At 41.1% G+C, this 15,380-nt stretch overlaps 1 protein-coding gene across 1 annotated transcript in view; it reads left to right on the forward strand.

The window, feature by feature from the left end:
• Positions 1–15,380, forward strand: part of Sntb2 (syntrophin beta 2) — an 89,408-nt gene that overhangs the window by 34,231 nt on the left and 39,797 nt on the right. The window contains exons 2-3 of the mRNA XM_031336883.1: positions 9,575–9,788; positions 13,804–14,017. Coding sequence (XP_031192743.1) covers positions 9,575–9,788; positions 13,804–14,017 — 428 coding nt within the window. The remainder of the gene's footprint in view (positions 1–9,574; positions 9,789–13,803; positions 14,018–15,380) is intronic.

Below are 15,380 nucleotides of genomic sequence, written 5' to 3' on the forward strand. Positions count from 1 at the left end.
GAGGATCTCAGATCTAAGACAGTGGTGCTTATGTTCCAGGGATATTGGAAAGCCCTCTCATTGAGCTGTATCTTTTTTTCCCAGTTCTTTTTTTTTAAAAAACTTTTTATTTATTTTATGTATATGAGCACACTGTCACTGACACACCAGAAAAGGGCATTGGATCACAATTACAGATGGTTGTGAGCCACCATGTGGTTGCTGGGAATTGAACTCATGACCTCTGGAAGAACAGTCAGTGCTCTTAACCCCTGAGCCATCTCTCCAGCCCTTTTTCCCAGTTCTTACTGGTTTGTATTAACCAGTGCAGTGTGGTGGTGCACACCTTTTATACCAGCTCTTGGGAGGCAGAGCTAGTGGATATCTGAGTAGCCAAGTTTACCCAGAGAAACATTGTCTCGAAAAAAAACCAAAAATAAAGTTTGTACCAACTATAATTCTAAGAGACCTGATCATTTATTTAAGCTTTTTGGTGGTTTTATGTTAATAAATTATATTATTCTGCAAGAAGATGTTTAGATAATGTGGGAGGTTTTGTGTGTCTGTGTGTGTTTGTATGTTTTGTTTTTGTTTGGCTTTTACAGTTATCACTGCTACTATTATTTTGGAAATTCTCATATAACCCAGGCTTGCATTAAGCTCACTGTGTAGCCAAAGATGACCTTGAAGTTCTGATCCTCCTGCTTTTACTTCTTGAGTTCTGAGATTACAGGTGTGTACAGGGTTTCATGGTAGTGTTTCTACCAACTGAGGTATATCACCAGCATCCTGTCTCCTATTTTTTAATTGGAATTTTTCTGCATGAAACAGCTCATTCTTCTCTGTTTATTTACCCAGTTGTTCATATGACTATGGATTCATGGTTTTTGTTTTTCTGCGTTATCATCCCTGTCATTTCACTACTAATTTTGAAGTTGGAATTGTCCTACTCTTTAATTGTAATTTAATCAAAGAAACAAATAAAACATTGTTATTGAATCATTATTTGATCTGAATTGACCAAAATATTATACTATTGCTCAACAGTGAGTGTTAGTCTCAGTGTACTGCAGCTACATTCCTTAGTTATGTTACATAAGGAAGAGAATATGATCTCATCTTTGTCTTTTCTTCTCTTCCTGAACTTGGTTATTCTGCCAAATTGGTCAGAAAATCCCTAATGACAATAAAGCCTGGCAGTTACAAATAGCAGACCTTTTGTACAATTTAAAATGTTGCAAAGTGATTGCAGATATGGAAACTTGGATGACATTGCTCTCCCCAGCGTGGCTCCCACTCCATGTTCAGGATGGAGTGCTTGCTGACCCCATGAAGGCAGCTATTGTGCTGGGTTAATACTGTATTTCCGACTATAGTGTATCACTCAGTGTGCTGATCTAAAACAAACCATCCGGTTTATCCAGCTAGTCCAAGAGATATCCACTTAGCAGCAAAGAAAAAGGTGGATTTCCTTGCACTTTAAATGGCTAGAACTTTTTTGTTTAATGGAGAACATTTTGCTTAGTGTTTTCATAAGTATTTTCCACTGTTCCTTTTTGTTTTGCTAAAACAATCATATGTAACATTTTTATCTCTGTATTTCTTATTATATTTTACATCCCAATTTCTACTTTATGAGATGGCCTGGAATCTCTTGGGGTTGGGAGAATGTAGCTTTCTTTCTGTTTATTTTTTGTAGTTTGTGTGAGACAGGGCCTCACAGAGCCTTAAACTGTTCATCCTCCTGCCTCCACTTCCTGAGTCTTAGGATGATAGGCATAGACTGTCACATCTGGCCAGATCTCACAGGTGTGCCATGGGGCAAGTAGAGTAGGTGACAATACAAAGCTGTGATGTGACAAGTGCCAAGCTAGGATGGTGATACACGAAGTTTCTGGGGGGTCATAAACAAGGTAGGCCATGTGCTGTCAGAACCTGTTGGTTGTGAGAGGGAAGACAAAAATAGCTTGCTCTCTTTGGGGAGCTGTCTGGATTCCTATGTCCAGGTATTAGTTTTACATAATAATCTCATTCTATAGATCATTTATGTTCAGTGCCTGCTGTCTTCTAGAACCATTTATATGTATTAGTGTCTGTATTGAGTAAGCTCTCTTAGTTGGTATTAGGGTTAATTACATTTTAATGTCTTCTCTGTTGGTTATAAAAAGAAGAAAAAGAATGACTTCTTGAAATGGCTCAGCAGGAAAGATGTGTTCTGCCCAGTGAGGTCAGTTCCCATATGCCATACATACTGTAGGAAGACTGAGCCAACTCACATGACCTTTCCACAGGAGCTATGACATGTGTACTCCCAGTTGCATACAAACATACACCACACAAATACACAATAAATTAATAAGAAGAATATTTAGGGCTGGAAAGATGGCTTAGTGGTTAAAGCACTGGTTGCTCTTGCAGGGGACCTGGATTCTATTCCCACCACCCACATGGTGGCTCACAAATATCTGTAACTCTAGTTCCAGGGGATCCAACACCTGTAGGCATTGCATGCCTGTGGTGCATAGACATACATATATATGTATACATGCATAAACACACACACACACACACACAACCTCATACCTATAGAATAAATAAAGAAATTAAAAAGAAGAGAATGTGAAGGTGGGAGGGGACACTTCAAAGTGGCTTCCTGAGGTTAAGGTGAGAAGAGTGGAATTAGGGACTGTGCATATAGCTCAGGTGGTAGGGTGCTTGCCTAGCAAGCCTGAAGGCCCAAGTTTGATTCCCAGCACTGTATGAACCTGGTAGGGTGGTTTGTGCCTGAAGTCCGAGCACTAGAAGTAAAGCCAGGAGGAGCAGGAACCCAAGATCCTCCTCTGATATATTGCAAGTTCAAACCCTGTTGTGGCTTATGAGACTCTGTCTCAAAAAAAAAAAAAAAAAATCTGGGGGAGAGGGTATTTTCCCAAATTACAAAGTTCTTAACTAGATCACATTTGTATTTAAGTTCAGATCTTAGATTATGGGCTTGAAGGTATAGTTTAGTGGTAGATCAATTGTATAGCATTATGCAAGGTCTGTATTGATTACCTCCCTAAGGTTGTAAACAGAATACTAGATTCTGTTATATATATATATATATATATATATATATATATATATATTCTCTTCACTGGACTATAGTCCAGTGGTTCTTAACCTTCCTAAAGCTGCAACCCTTTAATATAGTTCCTTATATTGTGGCGACCCCATCCATAAAATTATTTTTGTTGCTACTTCATAACTTTAGTTTTGTTACTGTTATAAATCATAAATACTTCTGTTTTCTGTTGGTCATAGGCAACCCCTGTAAAAAGGTATTTAACCCCCTGCCAGGGGTTACAACCCACAGTTTGAGAACCACTGTTCTAGCTTTTTTGGAAGCTGATTGTGTTATGCCAGGTCTGGTAACTCACACCTGTAGTTTAATGCCTGAGAGCTGTGGAAAGGCCCAGTCTGGCTGTAGGGCCACACCTCTCCTCTGAGGAAGGTGAGAGAAGGAAGACTGTTGGTTGAGCTCAGAAAGCTGAAGCAAGAGGAGGATCAGTGTGAATGAGGCCAGCCTTGCCTACAAAATAGATCTTGTTTCAAAAACAAACAAACAAACAAAAACAATAGGGGACTGGAGCAATGGCTCAGTGGTTAAGAATAGTGGCTGCTCTTTTAGAGGACCTAGGTTCAATTCCCATCATCATGAGATGGCCTGGAACCATATGTAACTCCAGTTCCAGGAAACTCGATGCCCTCTTCTGGTCTCTGTAGGCACCAGGCATGCTAGTGTAGCACAGACATACATGTAGGCAAGCTACATACAATAAAATAGAAATTAAAAAGTACATTGTATTTTTAAAAGAAATATGTAAGCCAGGCAGTAGTAGCACATGCCTTTAATCTCAGCACTCAAGAGGCATTGGGAGGTGGATTTCTTAGTTCCAGGCCAGCTTGGTCTGTAGAGCAAGTTCCAGGACAGCCAGGGTTACCCAGAGAAACCCTGTCTTGAACCCCGTGCCCCTCAAAAAAGTAAAAGAAAAAAATACTGTTCAATAAATGAGTGGTTTGCCTGAAAGTATGTATGTGCATCATGTGCAGCACCCAGATATTTGTGAGTCGCCTTGTGAGTTCTGAGTGCAGCCCAGATCCTATAAAAGAGCAGCAAGCTACCTATTGGGAGGTCTAAAGATCACCTTTGTTTTTTTTTTTTTTTTTAGTTTTTCGAGACAGGGTTTCTCTGTGTAGTCCTGGCTGTCCTGGAACTCACTCTGTAGACCAGGCTGGCCTCGAACTCAGAAATCCACCTGACTCTGCCTCCCAAGTGCTGGGCTTAAAGGCGTGTGCCACCACCGCCCGTCTTAAAGATCACCTTTAATACTTCAATTTCCCCTGTTTAAATTTTAACCTGAGTTTTTTATTCATGGGAACTAAATGAGATAATATGTGAGAGACACATAGCTGAGTTTCCGTATAAATGTAGATGAGAACAATTAATAGGATGTACTGTAGGTGCTGGAGAGATGACCGAGTGGTTAAGAGCACTGGATGCTCTTCCAGAGGACCCAGGTTTAATTCCTGGCACCCATATGGTGACTCACAACTATCTGTAACTCCAATTCCAGGGGATCTGATGCCGCCTTCTGAATTCTGTAGGCATTAAGAATATACCATTACTTGGGGAGCAAGTAGATCTTTGTAGGCCTATCTGATTTACGAAGAGTTTGGGCCAGCCAAGCCTACACACTGTCCCTGTTTAAAACTAATAAAACAATATAAACTCTAGCTCAAACTTCTTTAAAGCATCTTAACCTTTAAAGTCCCTGTAATTTATACTTACAAATATACTAATTGGTATACCAATTGTATTTGTAATACCAATGGTATTTGTATATTTGGTTACCAAAAATTTGGTAACCCACTGTTGCCAAAATTGGCATATTTTTCTTCAGCTCTTTATGAACATACTGCTGTATTATGTTTTTTTAATGTGTAAAACTAAGAACTTGCATGTGTTCTTAGCAATAACTATTTTAGAACTTGATTCTTCATAGAATTTTCCTTCTCTGATTTTATTTATTTATTTACTTATTCATGTATATGAGTGCTCTGTTTTCATGCATACCAGAAGAGAGAAACAGATTTCATTACATGTGGTTGTAAGACACGATATGGTTGCTGGGAATTGAATTCTGGACCTCTGGAGGAGCTCTTACCCACTCTTAACCACTGAGCCATCTCTCTAGTCCCAGCAGTAACTCATTTTTTTCCTCAAAAATGAATAAACACAAATTTTAAAGTAAAATAAAAAAACAGAGGGATGGTTGAGAGAAGAAGATGGAGATGAGACAGTCATACTAAGCATCAGAGTCCACCTAGACCCAAACCCAGAAAGTGGGAATCCAAGAGATGGCTGCAAGGAGGGAAAGGGACAGGCTGACCCCCTCCAGTCAAGGGCTGCCCCTGTGGTCACTGCTGGCTCCCACACTCAGGAGTAACTCTTGATAACTCCAGTTTTATAGTGTTTGAGTCATTTTGTCATGTTTAGGGAAATCTGGTAGGCTTCATAATTTTCAAATCTATATTTTTAATATTTCAGCAAGAAATATTTAGGCAGTCTAGGTAGAGTGCTTGCTAACATGCAGGAGGCCCAGGCTCTGTCCTCAGTATGTAAAGCCAGGTGTGATGTGTAGTTCCAGTACAAGAGCTGTAGTATTCCAACCGAGCAGTTTACATGCTTGCATTGCCTCTGCTTCAGTGAAGTGGGAAAAATCTGCAGGGTAGCTGTGGGATTCCTAACTCACCTATACTTTCTTCCCACCACCCCCGAGACAGGGTGTCTCTGTGTAGCTCTGGCTGCCCTGGAACTCACTCTGTAGACCAGGCTGTCCACAAACTCAGAAATCCACCTGCCTCTGCCTCCCAAGTGCTGGGATTAAAGGCGTGCACCACCACCTCCCGGCTCACCTATAATTTCAACATGTGGGAATCAAAGCCACAATCTCAACTTTGAGGTCAGCCTCAGCTACATAGCAATGCCCTGAAGAAAAATTTAAAAGAAATTTTTTTCTAATCTTTTACATGTTCAAAATTTTCATTAGGTGTAGTAGCACACATCTATAATTACCACTGCAAAGAAGGCTGAGTCAGGAAGATAGAAAATTCAAGACTATCGGGCTATAAAATATGGAACTCCGTCCCCGCAAAAGGTAAATGAAATAGAAACAACACATTGTTTTGTATGAAGTAGTGCTTTTTTGTAGAGAAAGAAGCAGGGGTGCATACTTAACTACAGAAGTACCCCAGAAGGCCATCGAAAGTAAGTTCAAATGGAGCGGGTGCGGGACATGCCTATGATCCCAGCTCTTAAAGGCAGAGGCAGGAAGATCATAGCAAGTTCAAGGGCAGCCTGGGATCTGTCTACTAAAGCTCTAGAGAGGAGGAGGCCAGGAAGATCTGCCTGGCTGAGGCGAAGAGTAGACCTGTGCCCTTTCCTGCCTCTTCCCACCTGCGAGCCTCTGAGTAACATGACCAGAGAGAGGAGTGTGGGTAATGAGTGACTGTAAATCAGTGTAAAAGGAACTGCGTCCTGTGTCTTTACTTCTGTAAGAGTCTTAAACAGCCATGCCTATTGTGCAGTGGTTTCCAAAGGCAGAGTTACTACAGGCTGTCTCCTCACAAGAACACCTAAAAATTCAAACCCAGGGTGTTTAAAATAAATGCTCATATTTTATTACAGTTTAAGGGAACTATTGCAAAGAAAAACATTTAAAAATCCATTTAAGAAATATTTACTTTATGAATAACCCACAGCTACTTGACCATATAAAATTAGTAGTTAAAAGTCTTCTACTAAAGGGAAATTATACAGTAAAGAGACCAAAGTCCCAAATTATTTCAGATAGTTGGGGTTTCTGTGTTTATGTATGTGAAGGTATGAAAGCTGATACTTTTCTGTTAACATAATAGATATCTGTGTAAAACCCAACTGAGGACAGGAAAAAAAATTTTTTGGACAGTTTGTAAAAACTCTCTAAAAAAAAAGTTCATGTTTTATTTTGAGACAGGGTCTCACCATATATCTCTGGTTGGCCTGAAACTCACTATGTAGACCAGCTCTGCCACCCCAGCAATGCTGGGAGTAAAGGTATTTGCCATTCTGTTTGTCTGTAAAGGCCACATTGCTTGCTTGTTTGTTTTGGTGTTTTGAGACATGGTTTCTTGTGTAGCACTGGTTGTCCTGGAACTTACTATATACCAGATTGGTCCCAGATCTGCCTGCCTCTGCCTCCTGAGTGCTGGGATTAAAAGCATGAGCCACCATGTCCTACACGGCCATGTTTTTAAAATCTTGATTTTATTTTATTGTTTTAAATTACTGGTGACAAATTTTCAAGCTCACTTACTTTGTTTACTCTGTTTATTTGGACTTATTCTTCCCCAGCTACAGATTTAAAAGAAATCCTAGGGGCTGGAGAGGTGGCTCAGTGGATAAGAGCACTGACTGCTCTTCCCGAGGTCCTGAGTTCAATTCCCAGCAACCACATGGTGGCTCACAACCATCAGTAATGAGGTCTAATGCCCTCTTCTGGTGTGTCTGCAGAGAGCAATGGCGTACTCATATACATAAAATAAATTAATCTTTTAAAAAATGAAAAAGAAAAAGAAGAAAGAAAGAAAACAAAACAAAACCTATATTCTCTGTCTTTCTAAGTTGTAATTTGAGGGCAAAGAGAATAGCTCTGGGTTGAGTCTGGTGGTATAAACCTTTAATCCTAGCATTTGGGGGGCAGCCGGATCTCTGAGGGTTTGACTCCAGCCTGGCCTATAGTGAGTTGGAGGCCAGCCAGGAGTGGAGCCGGTGAGGATCAGAGACTCAGAGTGGTCCTGCTGCTTCCATTGACTTGGAGAGAACTTTGATTGCTCTGGAAGGAAGCACATATAACAAACTGAACGGAAGATTGCACTTGCTTCCCCGGCCTACCTCTGAGCTGCAGCGGGTACCATTCCAGAAAACGTTGAGATCCTGTTTCTGAAGACAGGCCTACTTTTCTCATTAAAACCCTTCCTCTCCCGGATGCCTGGCATGGACATGCTTGCCTTTCAGTGTATTAGTTACTCACCTCATTGCTAGGACAAAATATCTGGCTATAGCAAGAAAAGGAGGAAAGGTTTATTTTATAGTTCTAGCACAGCACATGGCAGAAGTCCTAGTCATGCTCCACATCACTCAGGAAGCAGAAGGAGATGAATGCTAGTTTTTTGTTTAGCCCATGGATTGATGCTGCCTACAGTTAACCTAATCTAGAAATGCCCAAGGCTCGTTTACCAGATCCTGTCCTGTCATGTTTTCTCTCATGTAGAGTCTGCATTTAATAGTAGAGATAGATATGTCACAGGGCTGGAGAGGTGGCTCAGTGGGTAAGAACATTTGTTGCTCTTGCAGAGGACCTGAGTTTGATTCCATGAGCCCATTTGGTGGCTCACGACCATATGTAACCCCAGCTCCAGGGGATTCAACAAGCACATATGTATGTGGTGTACATAGACACATGCAGGCAAAGCATTCATACTTGTAAAATAAAATCTAAGAACATTTTTAAAAAAAGATTTAAAAAAATTTTTTAAGCCGGGCAGTGGTGGCGCACGCCTTTAATCCCAGCACTTGGGAGGCAGAGGCAGGCGGATTTCTGAGTTCGAGGCCAGCCTGGTCTACAGAGTGAGTTCCAGGACAGCCAGGGCTACACAGAGAAACCCTGTCTTGAAAAACCAAAAAAAAAAAAAATTTTTTTTTTTTTTTTTTTTTAAAAACCAGGCGTTTTGCTCATGCCTATAATCATAGCATTGGGGAGGTGGAGGAGATAGATCATCATAAACTCAAGGTTAGCTTAGGCAACATCTTGTCTTAGAGAAGAAGGAGGGATTTTGTGTGTGTAGTGAAAGGACTGTGTGTGGAAAGGGAGGGGGGGCTGATGGGAAAGACGGGGGGGGGGGGAAGTATAGTGAAAGGGTGGACGAGCAGGATACATTGATAAAGGTCATATGAGAGACTCACTTTATAGTCAAAGATAAAGGGTAACTCATTTGTATTAAATACTGCTATTGGTGCCTCATGTTCTCATATTGAAAATTACTTCTACCTCTTGAGACAAAAAAAAAATTTTTTTTTTAAGAATAAAATAACGGGGCTGGTGAGATGGCTCAGCGGGTAAGAGCACTGATTGCTCTTCCGAAGGTTCATGAGTTCAAATCCCAGCAACCACATGGTGGCTCACAACCACTTGTAATGAGATCGATCGGACGCCTTCTTCTGGTGTGTCTGAAGACAGCTACAGTGTACTTACAATAATAAATATATAATAAATAAGAATAAAATAACATCCTATATTTGTGGAGATTCAGTGGGCAGTTTATCATCTATCACGTAGTAAAGATTGTTCTCCTCTTTTGGTTTTATGAGACAGGCCTAGAGCTGACGGCAGTCCTCCTTGAGTCTTCCTGCTGCTAGAATTACAGGTGTGCGCTGCTGCTCTTGTTGGCTGCCAAGATTGGTTTATATGATTAGTGCATTAGTCAGGGTTCCCTAAAGAAACAAAACTGATAGAATGAGTATGTGTTCCAAGAGATTTATCAGATTGGCTTCCACGATATGGACTGGATAGTCCGACAATGGCTTGTCTGCATGCTGGAGCGGCTGAGAACCCTGGAGCAGATCAGTCCACAAGGTCGGTCCCTCAGCAGTTCTAAGCTTATGACTTATGGCCTGGAGGATTCCTGGAGAGTCACTCTTCTTCAACCCAGGTGGAAGGTTGAAGAAGGTGGGTTCCAGGGTCAGCAGAGGATGGCAGTGCAGGCAGCAACGAGGTAGATCCAGGCACTACAAGAAACAGAGGCCAGCAGGTGAGGAGCACACAGCTTTCCTGTCTTACCTCCTCCTGTCTGGGCATGGGAAGGATCTCCTCTCAGCCATCCTTGCAGGGATGCCTCACATACCCACGCAGAGATGAGTCTGTTACTTGATCCCGTATCTAATCAAAGTGATACCACAATTAACCATCACAGCATCACTTTAAGGGACCTGGATGTGCTACTGACAAGATAAAATAATGAAGTCTTTCTGTGGGGGAACAGTTTGCCCATGGTTATCAGGAGTCCTCACTATTTCTCCCTGAAGAAGATGTGCTTTGTAGACCACTAGAACTAAGTACTCAATAGTTAGGGAACACCCTAGTGAATTGTGATGTACATACAGAGGAATCTGATTTAATGATTCTTAAATAATACTTAAGAGTTATGCTGGGCAGTGGTGATGCACGCCTTTAATCCTAGCACTTGGGAGGCAGAGGCAGTTGGATTTCTGAGTTCTGGTCTACAAAGTGAGTTCCAGGACAGCCAGGACTACACAGAGAAACCCTGTCTGGAAAAACCAAAAACCAAAAATAAAAAAAAAGAGTTAGTGTATATAATATGGAAAATATAATACTAGAAAGTTTAAAAGGTGATATTAGAATTGGGAATTTATTTATTTTATCAAAACTTCTAACAAAAGGAAAAAGGGGCCGGAGAGATGGCTTTGCAGTTAAGAGCATTGGCTCCTCTTGCAGAGAACCTGGGTTTACTTCCCAGCATCCATTTCAGGTGGCTCATAGCCACCTGCACCTTCAGTTCCAGGGGGATCTGATGGCCTCCTCTGGCCTCTTTAGGTATTGCATATAAGTAGTGCATAGATGGAGGCACACATATATAATTTTAAAACTTAATAAGCTATGTAAATAACATTCTTTTCTCCTTTCCTTCTTCCCTCTTCCTCCTCCTCTCCTTTGGAGACAGGCATAACTTGCTATTTAGTCAAGTTGATGACCTTATTGTTTAAAATATATAATGCAGGAATTAAATTTAAAATAGGTAGAATTACATCTTTAAAACCAACATATGTACAAGCATTGCAATGTTTTGATAAAAATCCTTCTTCATATATTGTTATTGATAAATATACATGTCAGATAATGTTTGTTAATTACACTTATTTATTTACTCTGTGTGTTTAGAGGCCAACTTGATGGATCTACTCTGTGGTTCTGTCAGTTGAAATCAGGGGAGGGTTAGACTGATGGTTCTCAAGAAGATGGGGCCCTATCACTTTGGTTTTTCTTTTCCCTTTTTTTTTTCCTGGATGGAACCTGGAATCCTAGGCATGAACCCTTTGGCTGCTAGGCCCTTCCCTTGGTAGGGATGAAGTGATGAAGGCAGAAACTTAGCCCCAGCCTCCTGGCACTTCTCGCAGCCACAAGCATCTCCGTACAGTTATTTTGAGGATAGTCTTTAACTGTGAGGAAAAAGATAAACTGAAGGCTGGTGGGTTGGTTGTAAAGGTGTTTCTTTTCAGGTAATTGCCCAGGTTGGTTCTGTGGCAGCTGAGGAAGTCTTACAGGACACGTGTCAATTTACAGGCGTTAAACATTATGAATGGCTCATTAGCTGGGTGTACAGGCAGCACCGCCATAATCTCAGGTAAAATTTAACACTTTTTTTTTTGAGCTAAGGTCTCATGCCACAGGCAAGCCTTGGTATGTGTCCAAGAATGACCATGAACTTCTAATTCTCCTCTATTACTTGAGTGCAGAGACTATAGGTATACCACCATGCTTGGTCTGTGAGGGCTCCGTGCATTGCTAGGGAGAATCTGCCAGCTGATCTGGCTCCAGCCCATATCCATTGCTCCTTTAATACAGTGGCCCTTAGGTTGTGTGTCTGCTTTGCTTTTGTTTTTAGCATGTTTGTGGTAATCAGATTAGAGATGCTAATTCTGAGTAGATCATTAAAGACTCTTCTAATCACTGTACTTTTCAAGAGTGCCCATTTAGAATGGCTTTGTTTCCCTCAGTTGGTAGGCCGGTAGCTGGCATGGAGCCTCAAGTGTTGAAAAGCATGTCTCAGCCACTGGCATTGATTGAAAACCTTAGGAATTTCTGCCAAGTTCTCTGATCTAATCCTCTCCTAAAAGCACAAAGCTCAAGTGTATATTGAAATGCCTGAGTCAGCTGCTCAAGGGATAGCTGGCTACATTCTTGCTCATTCTTCCAGGATGAAAAATCTCCGGGGTGACCTATGCCAGCTGTCCTACATGTAAATGTTAGCATTAGAATTATATTTCCTGCCGGGCGGTGGTGGCGCATGCCTTTAATCCCAGCACTTGGGAGGCAGAGGCAGGCGGATTTCTGAGTTTGAGGCCAGCCTGGTCTACAGAGTGAGTTCCAGGACAGCCAAGGCTATACAGAGAAACCCTGTCTTGAAAACACCAAAACAAAAAACAAACAAACAAAAAAAAAAAACAACAGAAAAAAAAGAATTATATTTCCTACTATTCTGCTTGATTTCAGCAGATAGTGATGTGGCATTTTTTTGTTTATTTCATTTGTTTAAGACAGGATTTCACTGTGTAGCCTTGGCTGGCCTGGGACGCTATATAGATCTAGCTGGCCTTGAACTCATAGAGGTCTACCTGTCTCTGCCTGTCAAGTGCTTAGATTAATAATGCAAGACAGTGGCTTCATCTCTGCTACTGACTAGGGTTAATTTAAAATTTTTTCTCTAGCTTTCTAAGTTAGGAAGGCAAAAGAGAGGCACGCACAGGCTCTCTCTTTTGTGTGCCTAGAGTGCACACATGTTTAGAGCCACTCTTATTTTCCCTGTCCTGTCCCAGTGTCTTCATTGTGTCGCAGAAGTGTTGGCTGGTGTGGTTGGGAAGGGTAGCTAATGACTAACAGGCTGCTGTCAGCATTACTGAAGAACACAAGGTAGTGTGTACTAAGCATAATACACTGCCATCCTGTGGATGTGGTGGATAAGCAGAGAGATGTGTTGTTCTTACATTGTGCTTGCATAGCTCGCACCTCTGTGAGATCACACAGCAGCTGTCATTAGAGAAATGTAGTACTTTTGAGTCTTGTTTATGTGAATGTTATTATACCTCTTTCAAAAACCCAAAATCTGACACTTTTAAGCACATACATGAGGCAAATGGAAGATTCCACCCTGACCTATACAGCAATCCAAATGAAGATGCTCTCGCCTAAGTTGCCTTCAAGCATGTGTGCACTGCTTATATGAAAATGAATTTCCTGCTCATCTTTCCAGTTATCTCCATGTACATATGGATACTTCAAAATTTGTGAAGCTTCTGCTGGCAAGCAACCAGATAAGGAATGCTAAACTATATTACATATTCAAAAGAGATTTTAATGGGAATAGATTATTTTGAAAGCACAAGGGGATCAGTTGAGTTGGCTTTGTTCTTGTATATACTTTGACACATTTTTTTAAACCACAGTAATAATGTTTATCTATCTCCCTCCACCCTATCTAGGTGAATCATTCATTTAGGCCAGGGTCCAAGCCTTTTATCAATTGAGCTGAAATACTTGCCTTAGTATAGGGAAGAGTGAGATATATATTTTCTGACATTTGAAAGATTCTCATGGACAAAAGATTCAGACTGTTATGAGTGTTTCAGTGGGAGGAATCTTTAAGGTGTGTCCCCTCCGCGGCAGCTTAGGAGACGTGGGCTTTGATAGCATTTGAGCTGCTTTTCATTTTGCTCTAGATGTTACTTGTGTGTGAATTGTTTTATTTTGTTTTTCAAGACAGGGTCTCACTGTGTAGCTCTGGCTGGCCTGGAACTCATTCTATAGACCAGGCTGGCCTCAAATTCTGCCTCCTCAATGCTGGGATTAAAAGTGTGCACCACCACCATCTAGCACGTGTATATGAATAGTTTGGTTTTCATTTGATCAGAAACAAAAATACTAACCTCCTTTAATTTGTTTTTCATAGTCAAGTTCATCCGAGAAGTCACACCATATATCAAGAAACCATCGTTAGTGTCAGATCTGCCGTGGGAAGGTGCCTCTCCCCAGTCGCCAAGCTTTAGTGGCAGTGAAGACTCTGGTTCTCCAAAACACCAGAACACCACCAAGGACAGGAAGGTCATCCCTCTCAAGATGTGCTTTGCTGCTAGGAACTTAAGCATGCCAGATCTGGAAAACAGGTGAGCTAGCCACACCTTCAAAAGCACCACACTCTCAGCCTACAAACTTGAGGATGTACCACAGCTTCAGTGCCTCCTGTCGAGCGAATTATTGAGAGGAAAATGACGTTCTGAGATCAGAGATCCATCTTTATTTTTGGAGCCCTAGACGGTCTCAAACCCACCATCTCCCTGCCCAGCCTCCCATTGTCTTTATAAGGAATTTTTTTATTTATTTTTTATTTTTTTATTTTTATTTTTATTTTTAAAGATTTATTTATTTATTATATGTAAGTACACTGTAGCTGTCTTCAGATGCACCAGAAGAGGGCATCAAATCTCATTACAGGTGGTTGTGAGCCACCATGTGGTTGCTGGGATTTGAACTCATGAAATTCCAAAGAGCAGTCGGTGCTCTTCCCTGCTGAGCCATCTCACCAGCTCCTATAAGGAATTTTTTTAAATTCTGAGTAATGTTACAATTCAAAGACCCCATTGTAGATCTGGGATATCAACTGGCAAAATGGCTGGCAAGTTTGTGCCTTTAACCTCCCTGTCTTCTTTAAAATGCAAGCAATGGATGGAGTAGTTTTTAAGTTTCTTCTTGTTCTATAGCTATTTGTGTTCTAGGATGACTGATTCTATTAACTTTGTGTAAAAGTATGGGTTGACTAAGGGTTAGGCCAGAGATTTAGCAAACTGGCGTGGCTTTAAAGAAAAAAAAAACACCTTGTTCAAAGATCTAAAGATAGGCTTTGTATAATCTGCTTTCAGTCTTATGGTCTTCTCTGATCTGAATGCACTAAAGTGTTCTAAGCAAAGTAGGCTAGATCATGGGACACAGCAAGAAACCTAAGCCAGACTTTCCTTGTCGGGCATAGTATCACATGCCAGTAATCTCAGCACTAAGCAAGCAGAAGGAGGCAGATATCTGAGTTCAAGGACAGACTGGTCTACATAATGAGTTCCAACTACACCGTGAGAAGCTCTTTTTTTGGTGGGAAGGGTTTGTAGACAGAAACTAAATGACCTTGAGCATATAAGGCTAATGCGGTTAAAACTTGTGCTTGGAGTATTATTTTACATAGCATCACAAAATTGTAGGTTATTTTAAAGACTTTAAAATTTTTTTATACATGAATATGTGTATTTATGTGAATGTATGTTATGTGGGGGGTGCCTACCCAGGCCAAAACTGGAGTTACAGGCAGTTGTAAGCTGCCCAACATGGGTGCTGGGAGCCAAACTTAGGTCCTTTGCAAGAACATCACGTGCTCTTAACTTTGAGCCATGTCTTCATTCCAAGAAATTGTAGCAAAAGGTGTCATAACTGAGGCAGTTGTAGCTCTCATCAGCTCCTGGGAGGCTGCAACAGGAAAATCTC

This window comes from Mastomys coucha, unplaced genomic scaffold (assembly GCF_008632895.1).
Source record: "Mastomys coucha isolate ucsf_1 unplaced genomic scaffold, UCSF_Mcou_1 pScaffold22, whole genome shotgun sequence".
Taxonomy (NCBI): Eukaryota; Metazoa; Chordata; class Mammalia; order Rodentia; family Muridae; genus Mastomys; species Mastomys coucha.